This window comes from Salvelinus alpinus, chromosome 16, assembly GCF_045679555.1.
Source record: "Salvelinus alpinus chromosome 16, SLU_Salpinus.1, whole genome shotgun sequence".
NCBI classification, from domain to species: Eukaryota; Metazoa; Chordata; class Actinopteri; order Salmoniformes; family Salmonidae; genus Salvelinus; species Salvelinus alpinus.
The window spans coordinates 54,837,342-54,855,976 of NC_092101.1; the positions used below are offsets into that span (position 1 = coordinate 54,837,342).

The 18,635-nt window shown below is 46.6% G+C and overlaps 1 protein-coding gene across 2 annotated transcripts in view; it reads left to right on the forward strand.

Moving 5' to 3' along the window:
* Positions 1 to 18,635, forward strand: part of LOC139541690 (gamma-aminobutyric acid receptor subunit alpha-5-like) — a 110,142-nt gene that overhangs the window by 75,445 nt on the left and 16,062 nt on the right. For both annotated transcript variants that reach the window (XM_071346626.1, XM_071346625.1), the window contains exon 7: positions 4,295 to 4,438. In XM_071346626.1, coding sequence (XP_071202727.1) covers positions 4,295 to 4,438 — 144 coding nt within the window. The remainder of the gene's footprint in view (positions 1 to 4,294; positions 4,439 to 18,635) is intronic.

Genomic DNA, 18,635 nt, shown 5'->3' on the forward strand with positions numbered 1-18,635 from the left:
AAGGGCAGCAAAGAAGCCACTTCTCTCCAGGAAAAACATCAGGGACAGACTGATATTCTGCAAAAGGTACAGGGATTGGACTGCTGAGGACTGGGGTAAAGTCATTTTCTCTGATGAATCCCCTTTCCGATTGTTTGGGGCATCCGAAAAAAAGCGAAATTATTGATATATACAGAGAAAACGGCGTATGGTAGTAGGTGCCAGGCGCACCCGTTTGTGTCAAGAACTGCAACGCTGCTGGGTTTTTCACGCTCAAAAGTTTCCCATTTTTATTTTATTTTTTTGAACCTTTATTTAACAAGTCAGTTAAGAACAAATTCAAAAGGCAAAAGTTCTCCTGCGTGGACGGCGGCTGGGATTAAAATAAAAATATAGGACAAAACACACATCACGACAAGAGAGACAACACTACATAAAGAGAGACCTAAGACAACAACATAGCATGGCAGCAACACATGACAACACAGCATGGTAGCAACACAACATGGCAGCAGCACAACATGGTAGCAGCACAAAACATGGTATTAACAGTATTGGACACAGACAACAGAACAAAGGCAAGAAGGTATCAAGAATGGTCCACCACCCAAAGGACATCCAGCCAACTTGACACAACTGTAGGAAGCATTGGAGTCAACATGTGCCAGCATCCCTGTGGAACACTTTCGATAGCTTGTAGAGTCCATGCCCCGACAAATTGAGGAAGTTCTGAGGGAGAAAGTAGGTACACTCATTGTATTTCTACTGCTGTACATATATATGGGTGAACAGGGGGATACAGTGCCTTGCAAAAGTATGAATCTACAACAGGAGACAGGACACGTGGCGGGTATCCTGTTTCCTGTCTTCTGTTGTAGATGCGTATCCTGTTTCCTGTCTTCTGTTGTAGATACGTATCCTGTTTCCTGTCTTCTGTTGTAGATGCGTATCCTGTTTCCTGTCTTCTGTTGTAGATACGTATCCTGTTTCCTGTCTTCTGTTTTAGATACGTATCCTGTTTCCTGTCTTCTGTTGTAGATACGTATCCTGTTTCCTGTCTTCTGTTGTAGATACGTATCCTGTTTCCTGTCTTTTGTTGTAGATAGGTATCCTGTTTCTGTCTTCTGTTGTAGATACGTATCCTGTTTCCTGTCTTCTGTTGTAGATAGGTATCCTGTTTCCTGTCTTCTGTTGTAGATACGTATCCTGTTTCCTGTCTTCTGTTGTAGATAGGTATCCTGTCTTCTGTTGTAGATACGTATCCTGTTTCCTGTCTTCTGTTGTAGATACGTATCCTGTTTCCTGTCTTCTGTCTTCTGTTGTAGACACGTATCCTGTTTCCTGTCTTCTGTTGTAGATAGGTATCCTGTTTCCTGTCTTCTGTTGTAGATAGGTATCCTGTTTCCTGTCTTCTGTTGTAGATACGTATCCTGTATCCTGTCTTCTGTTGTAAATACGTATCCTGTTCCTGTCTTTTGTTGTAGATGCGTATCCTGTTTCCTGTCTTCTGTTGTAGATGCGTATCCTGTTTCCTGTCTTCTGTTGTAGATGCGTATCCTGTTTCCTGTCTTCTGTTGTAGATGCGTATCCTGTTTCCTGTCTTCTGTTGTAGATACGTATCCTGTTTCTGTCTTCTGTTGTAGATGCGTATCCTGTATCCTGTCTTCTGTTGTAGATGCGTATCCTGTTTCCTGTCTTCTGTTGTAGATGCGTATCCTGTTTCCTGTCTTCTGTTGTAGATACGTATCCTGTTTCTGTCTTCTGTTGTAGATGCGTATCCTGTTTCCTGTCTTCTGTTGTAGATACGTATCCTGTTTCTGTCTTCTGTTGTAGATGCGTATCCTGTTTCCTTTCTTCTGTTGTAGATACGTATCCTGTTTCTGTCTTCTGTTGTAGATGCGTATCCTGTTTCCTGTCTTCTGTTGTAGATATGTATCCTGTTTCCTGTCTTTTGTTGTAGATGCGTATCCTGTTTCCTGTCTCCTTTTGTAGATGCGTATCCTGTCTCCTGTTGTAGATGCGTATCCTGTTTCCTGTCTTCTGTTGCAGATGCGTATCCTGTTTCCTGTCTTCTGTTGTAGATAGGTATCCTGTTTCCTGTCTTCTGCTGTAGATGCGTATCCTGTTTCCTGTCTCCTGTTGTAGATGCGTATCCCGTTTCCTGTTTTTTGTTGTAGATGCGTATCCTGTTTCCTGTCTTCTGTTGTAGATGCGTATCCTGTTTCCTGTCTTCTGTTGTAGATGCGTATCCTGTTTCCTGTCTTCTGTTGTAGATGTGTATCCTGTTTCCTGTCTTCTGTTGTAGATGCGTATCCTGTTTCCTGTCTTCTGTTGTAGATGCGTATCCTGTTTCCTGTCTTCTGTTGTAGATGTGTATCCTGTTTCCTGTCTTCTGTTGTAGATGCGTATCCTGTTTCCTGTCTTCTGTTGTAGATGCGTATCCTGTTTCCTGTCTTCTGTTGTAGATGCGTATCCTGTTTCCTGTCTTCTGTTGTAGATGTGTATCCTGTTTCCTGTCTTCTGTTGTAGATGCGTATCCTGTTTCCTGTCTTCTGTTGTAGATGTGTATCCTGTTTCCTGTCTTCTGTTGTAGATGCGTATCCTGTTTCCTGTCTTCTGTTGTAGATGTGTATCCTGTTTCCTGTCTTCTGTTGTAGATGCGTATCCTGTTTCCTGTCTTCTGTTTTAGATACGTATCCTGTTTCCTGTCTTCTGTTGTAGATGTGTATCCTGTTTCCTGTCTTCTGTTGTAGATGTGTATCCTGTTTCCTGTCTTCTGTTGTAGATGTGTATCCTGTTTCCTGTCTTCTGTTGTAGATGCGTATCCTGTTTCCTGTCTTCTGTTGTAGATGTGTATCCTGTTTCCTGTCTTCTGTTGTAAATACGTATCCTGTTTCTGTCTCCTTTTGTAGATGCGTATCCTGTTTCCTGTCTTCTGTTGTAGATGCGTATCCTGTTTCCAGTCTTCTGTTGTAGATGCGTATCCTGTTTCCTGTCTTCTGTTGTAAATACGTATCCTGTTTCTGTCTCCTTTTGTAGATACGTATCCTGTTTCCTGTCTTCTGTTGTAGATGTGTATCCTGTTTCCTGTCTTCTGTTGTAGATGTGTATCCTGTTTCCTGTCTTCTGTTGTAGATGTGTATCCTGTTTCCTGTCTTCTGTTGTAGATGTGTATCCTGTTTCCTGTCTTCTGTTGTAGATGTGTATCCTGTTTCCTGTCTTCTGTTGTAGATGTGTATCCTGTTTCCTGTCTTCTGTTGTAGATGCGTATCCTGTTTCCTGTCTTCTGTTGTAGATAGGTATCCTGTTTCCTGTCTTCTGTTGTAGATGTGTATCCTGTTCCTGTCTTCTGTTGTAGATGCGTATCCTGTTTCCTGTCTTCTGTTGTAGATGTGTATCCTGTTTCCTGTCTTCTGTTGTAGATGTGTATCCTGTTCCTGTCTTCTGTTGTAGATGCGTATCCTGTTTCCTGTCTTCTGTTGTAGATGTGTATCCTGTTTCCTGTCTTCTGTTGTAGATGTGTATCCTGTTTCCAGTCTTCTGTTGTAGATGTGTATCCTGTTTCCTGTCTTCTGTTGTAGATGTGTATCCTGTTCCTGTCTTCTGTTGTAGATGCGTATCCTGTTTCCTGTCTTCTGTTGTAGATGTGTATCCTGTTTCCTGTCTTCTGTTGTAGATGTGTATCCTGTTTCTGTCTTCTGTTGTAGATGCGTATCCTGTTTCCTGTCTTCTGTTGTAGATGCGTATCCTGTTTCTTGTCTCCTTTTGTAGATGTGTATCCTGTTCCTTGTCTCCTTTTGTAGATGCGTATCCTGTTTCCTGTCTTCTGTTGTAGATGTGTATCCTGTTCCTTGTCTCCTTTTGTAGATGCGTATCCTGTTTCTTGTCTCCTGTTGTAGATGTGTATCCTGTTCCTTGTCTCCTTTTGTAGATACGTATCCTGTTTCCTGTCTCCTGTTGTAGATGCGTATCCTGTTTCTTGTCTCCTGTTGTAGATGCGTATCCTGTTTCCTGTCTCCTGTTGTAGATGTGTATCCTGTTCCTTGTCTCCTTTTGTAGATGCGTATCCTGTTTCTTGTCTCCTGTTGTAGATGCGTATCCTGTTTCCTGTCTCCTGTTGTAGATGTGTATCCTGTTTCCTGTCTCCTGTTGTAGATGTGTATCCTGTTCCTTGTCTCCTTTTGTAGATGTGTATCCTGTTCCTTGTCTCCTTTTGTAGATGCGTATCCTGTTTCCTGTCTCCTGTTGTAGATGCGTATCCTGTTTCCTGTCTCTTGTTGTAGATGCGTATCCTGTTTCCTGTCTCCTGTTGTAGATGCGTATCCTGTGTCTGAGGTGGTGTATTCGTGGACCCAGGGAGCAGCCAAGTCAGTGGTGGTGGCAGAGGAGGGGTCACGACTCAACCAGTATCATCTGATAGGACAGACCGCTGGCACTGAGGACATCTATACTAGCAGAGGTACACACACACACACACACACACACACAAGTTAAGTCTGCCATGCATGATGCCATTTTAAACATTTAACCTTGTCTACCATGCATGATGCCATTTTAAACATTTAGTCTTGTCTGCCATGCATGATGCCATTTTAAACATTTAGCCTTGTCTGCCATGCACGATGCCATTTTAAACATTTAGCCTTGTCTACCATGCATGATGCCATTTTAAACATTTAGCCTTGTCTGCCATGCATGATGCCATTTTAAACATTTAACCTTGTCTACCATGCATGATGCCATTTTAAACATTTAGCCTTGTCTGCCATGCATGATGCCATTTTAAACATTTAGTCTTGTCTACCATGTATGATGCCATTTTAAACATTTAGCCTTGTCTGCCATGCATGATGCCATTTTAAACATTTAGCCTTGTCTACCATGCATGATGCCATTTTAAACATTTAGTCTTGTCTGCCATGCACGATGCCATTTTAAACATTTAGCCTTGTCTACCATGCATGATGCCATTTTAAACATTTAGCCTTGTCTGCCATGCATGATGCCATTTTAAACATTTAACCTTGTCTGCCATGCATGATGCCATTTTAAACATTTAGTCTTGTCTACCATGCATGATGCCATTTTAAACATTTAGCCTTGTCTGCCATGCACGATGCCATTTTAAACATTTAGCCTTGTCTACCATGCATGATGCCATTTTAAACATTTAGCCTTGTCTACCATGCATGATGCCATTTTAAACATTTAGCCTTGTCTGCCATGCATGATGCCATTTTAAACATTTAACCTTGTCTACCATGCATGATGCCATTTTAAACAATCATTTAGAAAGCCCATACAGAGTTGCTCTGTCCAGAGGTCATATCTCCTACCATAGAATACTGTGTGCTGCCGCTGCAGGCGACGAGGTGGTTCTCTCTGTCTCCGGTTTATTAAAGGTGTCCAGAAGAACATATCTAGATTGAGACACACGCTGTCAGATACATGTCACACATATCTGGTTGAAACCCTCTTTACTGAGTCAAGAATAGCTCAGTGAAGTGCTCACAGCGGGAGCAGGTACTCATCAAGTCACGGACGCCAAACTGATAAGCTAAGATGATCAGAAGTGATCATGGAACATATTTTACACATCCTACATTAAAAAAAAAAGGAACAGAACTTGGACAGGAAATTATCAATTATTTTTAAATATCAAAGACAGTCAGTGGTTCTTGTGTGTAAAGACAGACACTCCAACATCCAGATAAACTGTAGGATTTCTCCAAGCAAGTAGACGGCTTATTATACTTCCTGCTCAGTGCTGACAGGTACTTTGCTTCAAAAGCCTGAAAACTATAAAACTTAATTGCTGTCATTGTCATGACAAATAGCCTCAGGGTATATCAATCCAACCCCAGGCTGACAATGCCATATTGTAGGACCATAAATGACATGACAAATAGAACCATGCTATAGTGGTACTCACCATACTGTAGTGGTACTCACCATACTGTGGTGGTACTCGCCATACTGTAGTGGTACTCACCATACTGTAGTGGTACTCACCACACTGTAGTGGTACTCACCGTACTGTAGTGGTACTCACCGTACTGTAGTGGTACTCACCATACTGAAGTGGTACTCACCATACTGTAATGGTACTCACCATACTGTAGTGGTACTCACCATACTGTAGTGGCACTCGCCATACTGTGGTGGTACTCACCATACTGTAGTGGTACTCACCATACTGTAGTGGTACTCAACATACTGTAGTGGTTCTCACCGTACTGTAGTGGTACTCACCGTACTGTAGTGGTACTCACCATACTGTGGTGGTACTCACCATACTGTAGTGGTACTCACCATACTGTAGTGGTACTCACCATACTGTAGTGGTTCTCACCGTACTGTAGTGGTACTCACCGTACTGTAGTGGTACTCACCATACTGTAATGGTACTCACCATACCGTAGTGGTACTCACCATACCGTTGTGGTACTCACCATACTATAGTGGTATTCGCCATACTCGAGTGGTACTCACCATACTCTGGTGGTACTCACCATACTATAGTGGTACTCACCATACTCTAGTGGTTCTCACCATACTGTAGTGGTACTCACCATACTATAGTGGTACTCACCATACGGTAGTGGTACTCACCATTCTATAGTGGTACTCAACATACTCTAGTGGTACTCACCGTACTATGGTGGTACTCGCCATACTCTAGTGGTGCTCACCATACTATAGTGGTACTCACCATACGGTAGTGGTACTCACCATTCTATAGTGGTACTCAACATACTCTAGTGGTACTCACCGTACTATGGTGGTACTCGCCATACTCTAGTGGTGCTCACCATACTCTAGTGGTACTCACCATACTCTGGTGGTACTCACCATACTGTAGTGGTACTCACCATTCTATAGTGGTACTCACCATACGGTAGTGGTACTCACCATTCTATAGTGGTACTCAACATACTCTAGTGGTACTCACCGTACTATGGTGGTACTCGCCATACTCTAGTGGTGCTCACCATACTCTAGTGGTACTCACCATACTCTGGTGGTACTCACCATACGGTAGTGGTACTCACCATTCTATAGTGGTACTCAACATACTCTAGTGGTACTCACCGTACTATGGTGGTACTCGCCATACTCTAGTGGTGCTCACCATACTCTAGTGGTACTCACCATACTCTGGTGGTACTCACCATACTGTAGTGGTACTCACCAGTTGACCAGCATAACAGCATTATTATCAGCTTTAAAGGGCAGTTCCCGTAGACACCCCAGTTCCCCGTAGACACGGGGCCCAGTAAGGGACAGGGTATCGGGAAGGAGGCGCTTAAGCACCAGGTCCCACTCACGAAAACGTTTCTAACTTAAAGGATCTTTTTCTGGTTAAATAAAAATGCTTTTACGAGTAACTTTCTCCATTCTCCCTCCATAATCCCTCCATTTTCCCTCTCTCTCCTTTCTCCCTCCATTCTCCCTCCATTCTCCCTACAATCTCTCCCCATTCTCCCTCTCCCTCCATTCTCCCTCCAATCTCTCTCCATTCTCCCTCTCCCTCCATTCTCCCTCCATTCTCCCTCCATTCTCCCTCCAATCTCTCTCCATTCTCCCTCCATTCTCCCTCCAATCTCTCTCCATTCTCCCTCTCCCTCCATTCTCCCTCCATTCTCCCTCCATTCTACCTCCATTCTCCCTCCATTCTCCCTCTCCCTCCATTCTTTCTCCATTCTCCCTCCATTCTCTCTCTATTCTCCCTCCATTCTCCCTCCATTCTCCTTCCCTTATCCCTCTCCCTCTCTCCAATCTCTCTCCATTCTCCCTCTCCCTCCATTCTCCCTCCAATCTCTCTCCATTCTCCCTCTCCCTCCATTCTTTCTCCATTCTCTCTCCATTCTCCCTCCATTCTCCCTCCATTTCCTTCCATTCTCCCTCCATAATTCATCCATAATCCCTCCATTCTCCCGCCATTCTCTCCATTCTCCCTCTCCCTCCGTAATCTCTCCCTCCCTCCATTCACTCTCCATTCTCCTTCCATTCTCCTTCCATTCTCTCTCCATTCTCCCTCCATTCTCTCTCCATTCTCCCTCCATTCTCCCTCCATTCTCCCTCCATTCTCCCTCCATTCTCTCTCCATTCTTCCTCCATTCTCCCTCCATTCTCCCTCCATTCTCTCTCCATTCTTCCTCCATTCTCCCTCCATTCTCCCTCCATTCTCCTTCCATTCTCCTTCCATTCTCCCTCCATAATTCATCCATAATCCCTCCATTCTCCCGCCATTCTCTCCATTCTCCCTCTCCCTCCCTCCATTCTCCTTCCATTCTCCCTCCCTTCTCCCTCCATTCTCTATCCATTCTCTCTCCATTCTCCCTGCATTCTCCCTCCATTCTCCTTCCATTCTCCTTCCATTCTCCCTCCATTATTCATCCATAATCCCTCTATTCTCCCTCCATTCTCGCTCCATTCTCTCTCCATTCTCCCTCCATTCTCCCTCCATTCTCTCTCCATTCTCTCTCCATTCTCTCTCCATTCTCCCTCCATTCTCTCTCCATTCTCCTTCCATTCTCCTTCCATTCTCCCTCCATAATTCATCCATAATCCCTCCATTCTCCCGCCATTCTCTCCATTCTCCCTCTCCCTCCCTAATCTCTCCCTCCCTCCATTCTCCTTCCATTCTCCCTCCATTCTCTATCCATTCTCTCTCCATTCTCCCTCCATTCTCCCTCCATTCTCCATCCATTCTCTCTCCATTCTCCCTCCATTCTCCCTCTATTCTCCCTCTATTCTCCCTCTATTCTCTCTCCATTCTCCCTCTCACTCCATTCTCCATTCATTCTCGCTCCATTCTCTCTCCATTCTTCCATTCTCTCTCCATTCTCCCTCTCCCTCCATTCTCCCTCCATTCTCTCTCATTCTCCTTCCATTCTCTCTCCATTCTCCCTCTTCCTCCATTCTCCCTCCATTCTCCCTGTCCCTCTATTCTCCCTCTATTCTCGCTCCATTCTCCCTCTCACTCCATTCTCCCTTCATTCTCCCTCTCCCTCCATTCTCCCTCCATTCTCTCTCATTCTCCTTCCATTCTCCTTCCATTCTCCCTCCATTCTCTCTCATTCTCCTTCCATTTTCCTTCCATTCTCCTTCCATTCTCCTTCCATTCTCCCCTCATTCTCCCTCCATTCTCCTTCCATTCTCCCTCCATTCTCTCTCCATTCTCCCTCCATTCTCCCTCCATTCTCTCTCCATTCTCCCTCTCCCTCCATTCTCCCTCCATTCTCTCTCCATTCTCCCTCCATTCTTCTTCCATTCTCCTTCCATTCTCCCTCCATAATTCATCCATAATCCCTCCATTCTCCCGCCATTCTCTCCATTCTCCCTCTCCCTCCCTAATCTCTCCCTCCCTCCATTCTCCTTCCATTCTCTCTCCATTCTCCCTCCATTCTCCCTCTATTCTCTCTCCATTCTCCCTCTCCCTCCATTCTTCCTCCATTCTCCCTCTCCTTCTATTCTCCCTCTATTCTCTCTCCATTCTCCCTCTCACTCCATTCTCCCTTCATTCTCCCTCCATTCTCTCTCATACTCCTTCCATTCTCTCTCCATTCTCCCTCCATTCTCCCTCTATTCTCTCTCCATTCTCCCTCTCCCTCCATTCTTCCTCCATTCTCCCTCTCCTTCTATTCTCCCTCTATTCTCTCTCCATTCTCCCTCTCACTCCATTCTCCCTACATTCTCCCTCAATTCTCCCTCCATTCTTCCATTCTCTCTCATACTCCTTCCATTCTCCTTCCATTCTCCCTCCATTCTCTCTCCATTCTCCTTCCATTCTCCCTCCATTCTCCCTCCATTCTCTCTCCATTCTCCCTCTCCCTCCATTCGTCCTCCATTCTCCCTCCATTCTCCCTCTCCCTCTATTCTCCCTCTTCTCTCTCCATTCTCCCTCTCACTCCATTCCCCCTTCATTCTCCCTCCATTCTCCCTCCATTCTCTCTCATTCTCCTTCCATTCTCTCTCCATTCGTCCTCCATTCTCCCTCTATTCTCCCTCTATTCTCCCTCTATTCTCTCTCCATTCTCCCTCTCACTCCATTCTCCCTCTCCCTCCATTCTCCTTCCATTCTCTCTCTATTCTCCCTCTCCCTCCATTCTCCCTCCATTCTCTCTCCATTCTCCCTCCATTCTCCCTCCATTCTCTCTCCATTCTCCTTCTCCCTCCATTCTCCCTCTCCCTCCATTTTCCCTCCATTCTCCTTCCATTCTCTCTCCATTCTCCCTCTCCCTCCATTCTCCCTCCATTCTCTCTCCATTCTCCCTCCATTCTCTCTTCATTCTCCTTCTCCCTCCATTCTCCCTCTCCCTCCATTCTCCCTCCATTCTCCCTCAATTTTCTCTCCATTCTCCCTGCATTCTCCCTCCATTCTCTCTCCATTCTCCCTTCATTCTCCCTTCATTCTCTCTCATTCTCCCTCCATTCTCCCTCTATTCTCCCTCTATTCTCCCTCTATTCTTTCTCCATTCTCCCTCTCACTCCATTCTCCCTTCATTCTCCCTCCATTCTCTCTCCATTCTTCCATTCTCTCTCCATTCTCCCCCTCCCTCCATTCTCCCTCCATTCTCTCTCATTCTCCTTCCATTCTCTCTCCATTCTCCCTCTCCCTCCATTCTTCCTCCATTCTCCCTCCATTCTCCCTCTCCCTCTATTCTCCCTCTATTCTCTCTCCATTCTCCCTCTCACTCCATTCTCCCTTCATTCTCCCTCCATTCTCCCTCCATTCTCTCTCATTCTCCTTCCATTCTCTCTCCATTCGCCCTCCATTCTCCCTCTATTCTCCCTTTATTCTCCCTCTATTCTCTCTCCATTCTCCCTCTCACTCCATTCTCCCTCTCCCTCCATTCTCCTTCCATTCTCTCTCCATTCTCCCTCTCCCTCCATTCTCCCTCCATTCTCTCTCCATTCTCCCTCCATTCTCTCTCCATTCTCCTTCTCCCTCCATTCCCCCTCTCCCTCCATTTTCCCTCCATTCTCCTTCCATTCTCTTTCCATTCTCCCTCTCCCTCCATTCTCCCTCCATTCTCCCTCCATTCTCCCTCCATTCTCCCTCCATTCTCCCTCAATTCTCTCTCCATTCTCCCTGCATTCTCCCTCCATTCTCTCTCCATTCTCCCTCCATTCTCTCTCCATTCGCCCTCCATTCTCCCTCTATTTTCCCTCTATTCTCCCTCTATTCTCTCTCCATTCTCCCTCTCACTCCATTCTCCCTTCATTCTCCCTCCATTCTCTCTCCATTCTTCCATTCTCTCTCCATTCTCCCCCTCCCTCCATTCTCCCTCCATTCTCTCTCATTCTCCTTCCATTCTCTCTCCATTCTCCCTCTCCCTCCATTCTTCCTCCATTCTCCCTCCATTCTCCCTCTCCCTCTATTCTCCCTCTATTCTCTCTCCATTCTCCCTCTCACTCCATTCTCCCTTCATTCTCCCTCCATTCTCCCTCTCACTCCATTCTCCCTTCATTCTCCCTCCATTCTCCCTCCATTCTCTCTCATTCTCCTTCCATTCTCCTTCCATTCTCCCTCCATTCTCTCATTCTCCTTCCATTCTCCTTCCATTCTCCCTCCATTCTCTCTCCATTCTCCCTCCATTCTCCCTCCATTCTCTCTTCATTCTCCCTCCATAATTCATCCATAATCCTTCCATTCTCTCTCATTCTCCTTCCATTCTCCTTCCATCCTCCCTCCATTCTCTCTCAATCTCCTTCCATTCTCCCTCCATTCTCTCTTCATTCTCCCTCCATAATTCATCCATAATCCTTCCATTCTCTCTCATTCTCCTTCCATTCTCCTTCCATCCTCCCTCCATTCTCTCTCATTCTCCTTCCATTCTCTCTCCATTCTCTTTCATTCTCCCTCCATTCTCCCTCCATTCTCTCTCCATTCTCTCTCCATTCTCCCTCCATTCTCCCTCCATTCTCCCTCCATTCTCCTTCCATTCTCCTTCCATTCTCCCTCCATAATTCATCCATAATCCCTCCATTCTCCCGCCATTCTCTCCATCCTCCCTCTTCCTCCCTAATCTCTCCCTCCCTCCATTCTCCTTCCATTCTCCCTCCATTCTCTATCCATTCTCTCTCCATTCTCCCTCCATTCTCCCTCTATTCTCTCTCCATTCTCCCTACATTCTCCCTCAATTCTCCCTCCATTCTTCCATTCTCTCTCCATTCTCCCTCCATTCTTCCATTCTCCCTCCATTCTCTCTCATCCTCCTTCCATTCTCTCTCCATTCTCCCTCTCCCTCCATTCTTCCTCCATTCTCCCTCCATTCTCCCTCTCCCTCTATTCTCCCTCTATTCTCTCTCCATTCTCCCTCTCACTCCATTCTCCTTTCATTCTCCCTCCATTCTCTCTCATTCTCCTTCCATTCTCCTTCCATTCTCCCTCCATTCTCTCTCATTCTCCTTCCATTCTCCCTCCATTCTCCCTCTCCCTCCATTCTCCCTCCATTCTGTCTCCATTCTCCGTCCATTCTCTCTCCATTCTCCCTCTCCCTCCATTCTCCCTCCATTCTCTCTCCATTCTCCTTCCATTCTCCCTCCATTCTCCTTCCATTCTCCCTCCATTCTCCTTCCATTCTCCCTCCATTCTCCCTCCATTCTCCCTCCATTCTCCTTCCATTCTCTCTCCATTCTCTCTCCATTCTCCCTCCATTCTCCCTCCATTCTCTCTCCATTCTCCCTCCATTCTCCTTCCAATCTCCTTCCATTCTCCCTCCATAATCGCTCCATTCTCCCGCCATTCTCTCCATTCTCCCTCTCCCTCCCTAATCTCTCCCTCCCTCCATTCTCCTTCCATTCTCCCTCCATTCTCTATCCATTCTCTCTCCATTCTCCCTCCATTCTCCCTCTATTCTCTCTCCATTCTCCCTACATTCTCCCTCAATTCTCCCTCCATTCTCCACTCCTTCCATTCTCTCCCCTCATTCTCCCTCCATTCTTCCATTCTCCCTCCATTCTCTCTCATTCTCCTTCCATTCTCTCTCCATTCTCCCTCTCCCTCCATTCTTCCTCCATTCTCCCTCCATTCTCCCTCTCCCTCTATTCTCCCTCCATTCTCCCTCTCACTCCATTCTCCCTTCATTCTCCCTTCATTCTCTCTCATTCTCCCTCCATTCTCTCTCATTCTCCTTCCATTCTCCTTCCATTCTCCCTCCATTCTCTCTCATTCTCTCTCCATTCTCCTTCCATTCTCTCTCCATTCTCCCTCTCCTTCCATTCTCCCTCCATTCTCTCTCCATTCTCCCTCTCCCTCCATTCTCTCTCCATTCTCCTTCCATTCTCCCTCCATTCTCCCTCCATTCTCCCTCCATTCTCCCTCCATTCTCCTTCCATTCTCCCATAATCCCTCCATTCTCCCGCCATTCTCTCCATTCTCCTTCTCCCTCCCTAATCTCTCTCTCCCTCCCTCCATTCTCCCTCCATTCTATCTCCATTCTCCTTCTCCCTTCATTCTCCTTCCATTCTCTCTCCATTCTCCTTCCATTCTCCCTCCATTCTCCCTCCATTCTCTCCTCTCTCTCTCCATTCTCTCCTCATTCTCCCTCCATTCTCTCCTCATTCTCCCTCCATTCTCTTCTCCCTCTCCCTCTATTCTCCCTCTATTCTCTCTCCATTCTCCCTCTCACTCCATTCTCCCTTCATTCTCCCTCCATTCTCTCTCATTCTCCTTCCATTCTCCTTCCATTCTCCCTCCATTCTCTCTCATTCTCCTTCCATTCTCCCTCCATTCTCTCTCCATTCTCCTTCTCCCTTCATTCTCCTTCCATTCTCTCTCCATTCTCCTTCCATTCTCCCTCCATTCTCCCTCCATTCTCCCTCCATTCTCTCCTCATTCTCCCTCCATTCTCTCCTCATTCTCTCTCCATTCTCTCCTCATTCTCCCTCCATTCTCTCCTCATTCTCCCTCCATTCTCTCCTCATTCTCCCCCCATTCTCTCCTCATTCTCCCTCCATTCTCTCCTCATTCTCCCTCCATTCTCTCCTCATTCTCTCTCCATTCTCTCCTCATTCTCCCTCCATTCTCTCCTCATTCTCCCTCCATTCTCCCTCCATTCTCTCCTCATTCTCCCTACATTCTCTCCTCATTCTCCCTCCATTCTCTCCTCATTCTCCCTCCATTCTCTCCTCATTCTCCCTCCATTCTCCCTCCATTCTCTCCTCATTCTCCCTACATTCTCTCCTCATTCTCCCTCCATTCTCTCCTCATTCTCTCTCCATTCTCTCCTCATTCTCCCTCCATTCTCTCCTCATTCTCTCTCCATTCTCTCCTCATTCTCTCTCCATTCTCTCTCCATTCTCCCTCCATTCTATCCTCATTCTCCCTCCATTCTCTCCTCATTCTCCCTCCATTCTCTCCTCATTCTCCCTCCATTCTCTCCTCATTCTCCCTCCATTCTCTCCTCATTCTCCCTCCATTCTCTCCTCATTCTCCATCCATTGTCTCCTCATTCTCTCTCCATTCTCTCCTCATTCTCTCTCCATTCTCCTTCTCCCTTCATTCTCCTTCCATTCTCTCTCCATTCTCCTTCCATTCTCCCTCCATTCTCTCCTCATTCTCTCCCATTCTCTCCTCATTCTCCCTCCATTCTCCCTCCATTCTCTCTCCATTCTCTCTCCATTCTCCTTCCATTCTCTCACCTTTCTCCCTCCATTCTCCTTCCATTCTCTCTCCATTCTCCCTCTCCCTCCATTCTCCCTCCATTCTCTCTCCATTCTCCTTCCATTCTCCCTCCATTCTCTCTCCATTCTCCTTTCATTCTCTCTCCATTCTCCTTCCATTCTCCCTCCATTCTCTCTCCATTCTCCCTCCATTTTCTCTCCATTCTCCTTCCATTCTCCCTCCATTCTCCTTCCATTCTCCCATAATCCCTCCATTCTCCCGCCATTCTCTCCATTCTCCTTCTCCCTTCATTCTCCTTCCATTCTCTCTCCATTCTCCTTCCATTCTCTCTCCATTCTCCTTCCATTCTCTCTCCATTCTCCCTCCATTCTCCCTCCATTCTCCCTCCATTCTCCTTCCATTCTCCCATAATCCCTCCATTCTCCCGCCATTCTCTCCATTCTCCCTCTCCCTCCCTAATTTCTCTCTCTCTCCCTCCCTCCATTCTCCCTCCATTCTCTCTCCATTCTCCTTCTCCCTTCATTCTCCTTCCATTCTCTCTCCATTCTCCTTCCATTCTCCCTCCATTCTCCCTCCATTCTCTCCTCATTCTCCCTCCATTCTCTCCTCATTCTCTCTCCATTCTCTCCTCATTCTCCCTCCATTCTCTCCTCATTCTCCCTCCATTCTCTCCTCATTCTCCCTCCATTCTCTCCTCATTCTCTCTCCATTCTCTCCTCATTCTCCCTCCATTCTCTCCTCATTCTCTCTCCATTCTCTCCTCATTCTCCCTCCATTCTCTCCTCATTCTCCCTCCATTCTCTCCTCATTCTCCCTCCATTCTCTCCTCATTCTCCCTCCATTCTCTCCTCATTCTCTCTCCATTCTCTCCTCATTCTCCCTCCATTCTCTCCTCATTCTCCCTCCATTCTCTCCTCATTCTCCCTCCATTCTCTCCTCATTCTCCCTCCATTCTCTCCTCATTCTCCCTCCATTCTCTCCTCATTCTCCCTCCATTCTCTCCTCATTCTCCCTCCATTCTCTCCTCATTCTCCCTCCATTCTCTCCTCATTCTCTCTCCATTCTCTCCTCATTCTCCCTCCATTCTCTCCTCATTCTCCCTCCATTCTCTCCTCATTCTCCCTCCATTCTCTCCTCATTCTCTCTCCATTCTCTCCTCATTCTCCCTCCATTCTCTCCTCATTCTCCCTCCATTCTCCCTCCATTCTCTCCTCATTCTCCCTCCATTCTCTCCTCATTCTCCCTCCATTCTCTCCTCATTCTCTCTCCATTCTCTCCTCATTCTCCCTCCATTCTCTCCTCATTCTCTCTCCATTCTCTCCTCATTCTCTGTCCATTCTCTCCTCATTCTCCCTCCATTCTATCCTCATTCTCCCTCCATTCTCTCCTCATTCTCCCTCCATTCTCTCCTCATTCTCCCTCCATTCTCTCCTCATTCTCCCTCCATTCTCTCCTCATTCTCCCTCCATTCTCTCCTCATTCTCCCTCCATTCTCTCCTCATTCTCTCTCCATTCTCTCCTCATTCTCTCTCCATTCTCCTTCTCCCTTCATTCTCCTTCCATTCTCTCTCCAATCTCCTTCCATTCTCCCTCCATTCTCCCTCCATTCTCCCTCCATTCTCTCCTCATTCTCCCTCCATTCTCTCCTCATTCTCTCTCCATTCTCTCCTCATTCTCCCTCCATTCTCTCCTCATTCTCCCTCCATTCTCTCCTCATTCTCCCTCCATTTTCTCCTCATTCTCCCTCCATTCTCTCCTCATTCTCCCTCCATTCTCTCCTCATTCTCTCTCCATTCTCTCCTCATTCTCCCTCCATTCTTTCCTCATTCTCCCTCCATTCTCCCTCCATTCTCTCCTCATTCTCCCTACATTCTCTCCTCATTCTCCCTCCATTCTCTCCTCATTCTCCCTCCATTCTCTCCTCATTCTCCCTCCATTCTCCCTCCATTCTCTCCTCATTCTCCCTACATTCTCTCCTCATTCTCCCTCCATTCTCTCCTCATTCTCTCTCCATTCTCTCCTCATTCTCCCTCCATTCTCTCCTCATTCTCCCTCCATTCTCTCCTCATTCTCTCTCCATTCTCTCCTCATTCTCCCTCCATTCTCTCCTCATTCTCCCTCCATTCTCTCCTCATTCTCCCTCCATTCTCTCCTCATTCTCCCTCCATTCTCTCCTCATTCTCTCTCCATTCTCTCCTCATTCTCCCTCCATTCTCTCCTCATTCTCCCTCCATTCTCTCCTCATTCTCCCTCCATTCTCTCCTCATTCTCTCTCCATTCTCTCCTCATTCTCCCTCCATTCTCTCCTCATTCTCCCTCCATTCTCCCTCCATTCTCTCCTCATTCTCCCTCCATTCTCTCCTCATTCTCCCTCCATTCTCTCCTCATTCTCTCTCCATTCTCTCCTCATTCTCCCTCCATTCTCTCCTCATTCTCTCTCCATTCTCTCCTCATTCTCTGTCCATTCTCTCCTCATTCTCCCTCCATTCTATCCTCATTCTCCCTCCATTCTCTCCTCATTCTCCCTCCATTCTCTCCTCATTCTCCCTCCATTCTCTCCTCATTCTCCCTCCATTCTCTCCTCATTCTCCCTCCATTCTCTCCTCATTCTCCCTCCATTCTCTCCTCATTCTCTCTCCATTCTCTCCTCATTCTCTCTCCATTCTCCTTCTCCCTTCATTCTCCTTCCATTCTCTCTCCAATCTCCTTCCATTCTCCCTCCATTCTCCCTCCATTCTCCCTCCATTCTCTCCTCATTCTCCCTCCATTCTCTCCTCATTCTCTCTCCATTCTCTCCTCATTCTCCCTCCATTCTCTCCTCATTCTCCCTCCATTCTCTCCTCATTCTCCCTCCATTCTCTCCTCATTCTCCCTCCATTCTCTCCTCATTCTCCCTCCATTCTCTCCTCATTCTCTCTCCATTCTCTCCTCATTCTCCCTCCATTCTCTCCTCATTCTCCCTCCATTCTCCCTCCATTCTCTCCTCATTCTCCCTACATTCTCTCCTCATTCTCCCTCCATTCTCTCCTCATTCTCCCTCCATTCTCTCCTCATTCTCCCTCCATTCTCCCTCCATTCTCTCCTCATTCTCCCTACATTCTCTCCTCATTCTCCCTCCATTCTCTCCTCATTCTCTCTCCATTCTCTCCTCATTCTCCCTCCATTCTCTCCTCATTCTCTCTCCATTCTCTCCTCATTCTCTCTCCATTCTCTCTCCATTCTCCCTCCATTCTATCCTCATTCTCCCTCCATTCTCTCCTCATTCTCCCTCCATTCTCTCCTCATTCTCCCTCCATTCTCTCCTCATTCTCCCTCCATTCTCTCCTCATTCTCCCTCCATTCTCTCCTCATTCTCCCTCCATTCTCTCCTCATTCTCTCTCCATTCTCTCCTCATTCTCTCTCCATTCTCCTTCTCCCTTCATTCTCCTTCCATTCTCTCTCCATTCTCCTTCCATTCTCCCTCCATTCTCTCCTCATTCTCTCTCCATTCTCTCCTCATTCTCCCTCCATTCTCCCTCCATTCTCTCTCCATTCTCTCTCCATTCTCCTTCCATTCTCTCACCTTTCTCCCTCCATTCTCCTTCCATTCTCTCTCCATTCTCCCTCTCCCTCCATTCTCCCTCCATTCTCTCTCCATTCTCCCTCCATTCTCTCTCCATTCTCCTTTCATTCTCTCTCCATTCTCCTTTCATTCTCTCTCCATTCTCCTTCCATTCTCCCTCCATTCTCTCTCCATTCTCCCTCCATTTTCTCTCCATTCTCCTTCCATTCTCCCTCCATTCTCCTTCCATTCTCCCATAATCCCTCCATTCTCCCGCCATTCTCTCCATTCTCCTTCTCCCTTCATTCTCCTTCCATTCTCTCTCCATTCTCCTTCCATTCTCTCTCCATTCTCCTTCCATTCTCTCTCCATTCTCCCTCCATTCTCCCTCCATTCTCCCTCCATTCTCCTTCCATTCTCCCATAATCCCTCCATTCTCCCGCCATTCTCTCCATTCTCCCTCTCCCTCCCTAATTTCT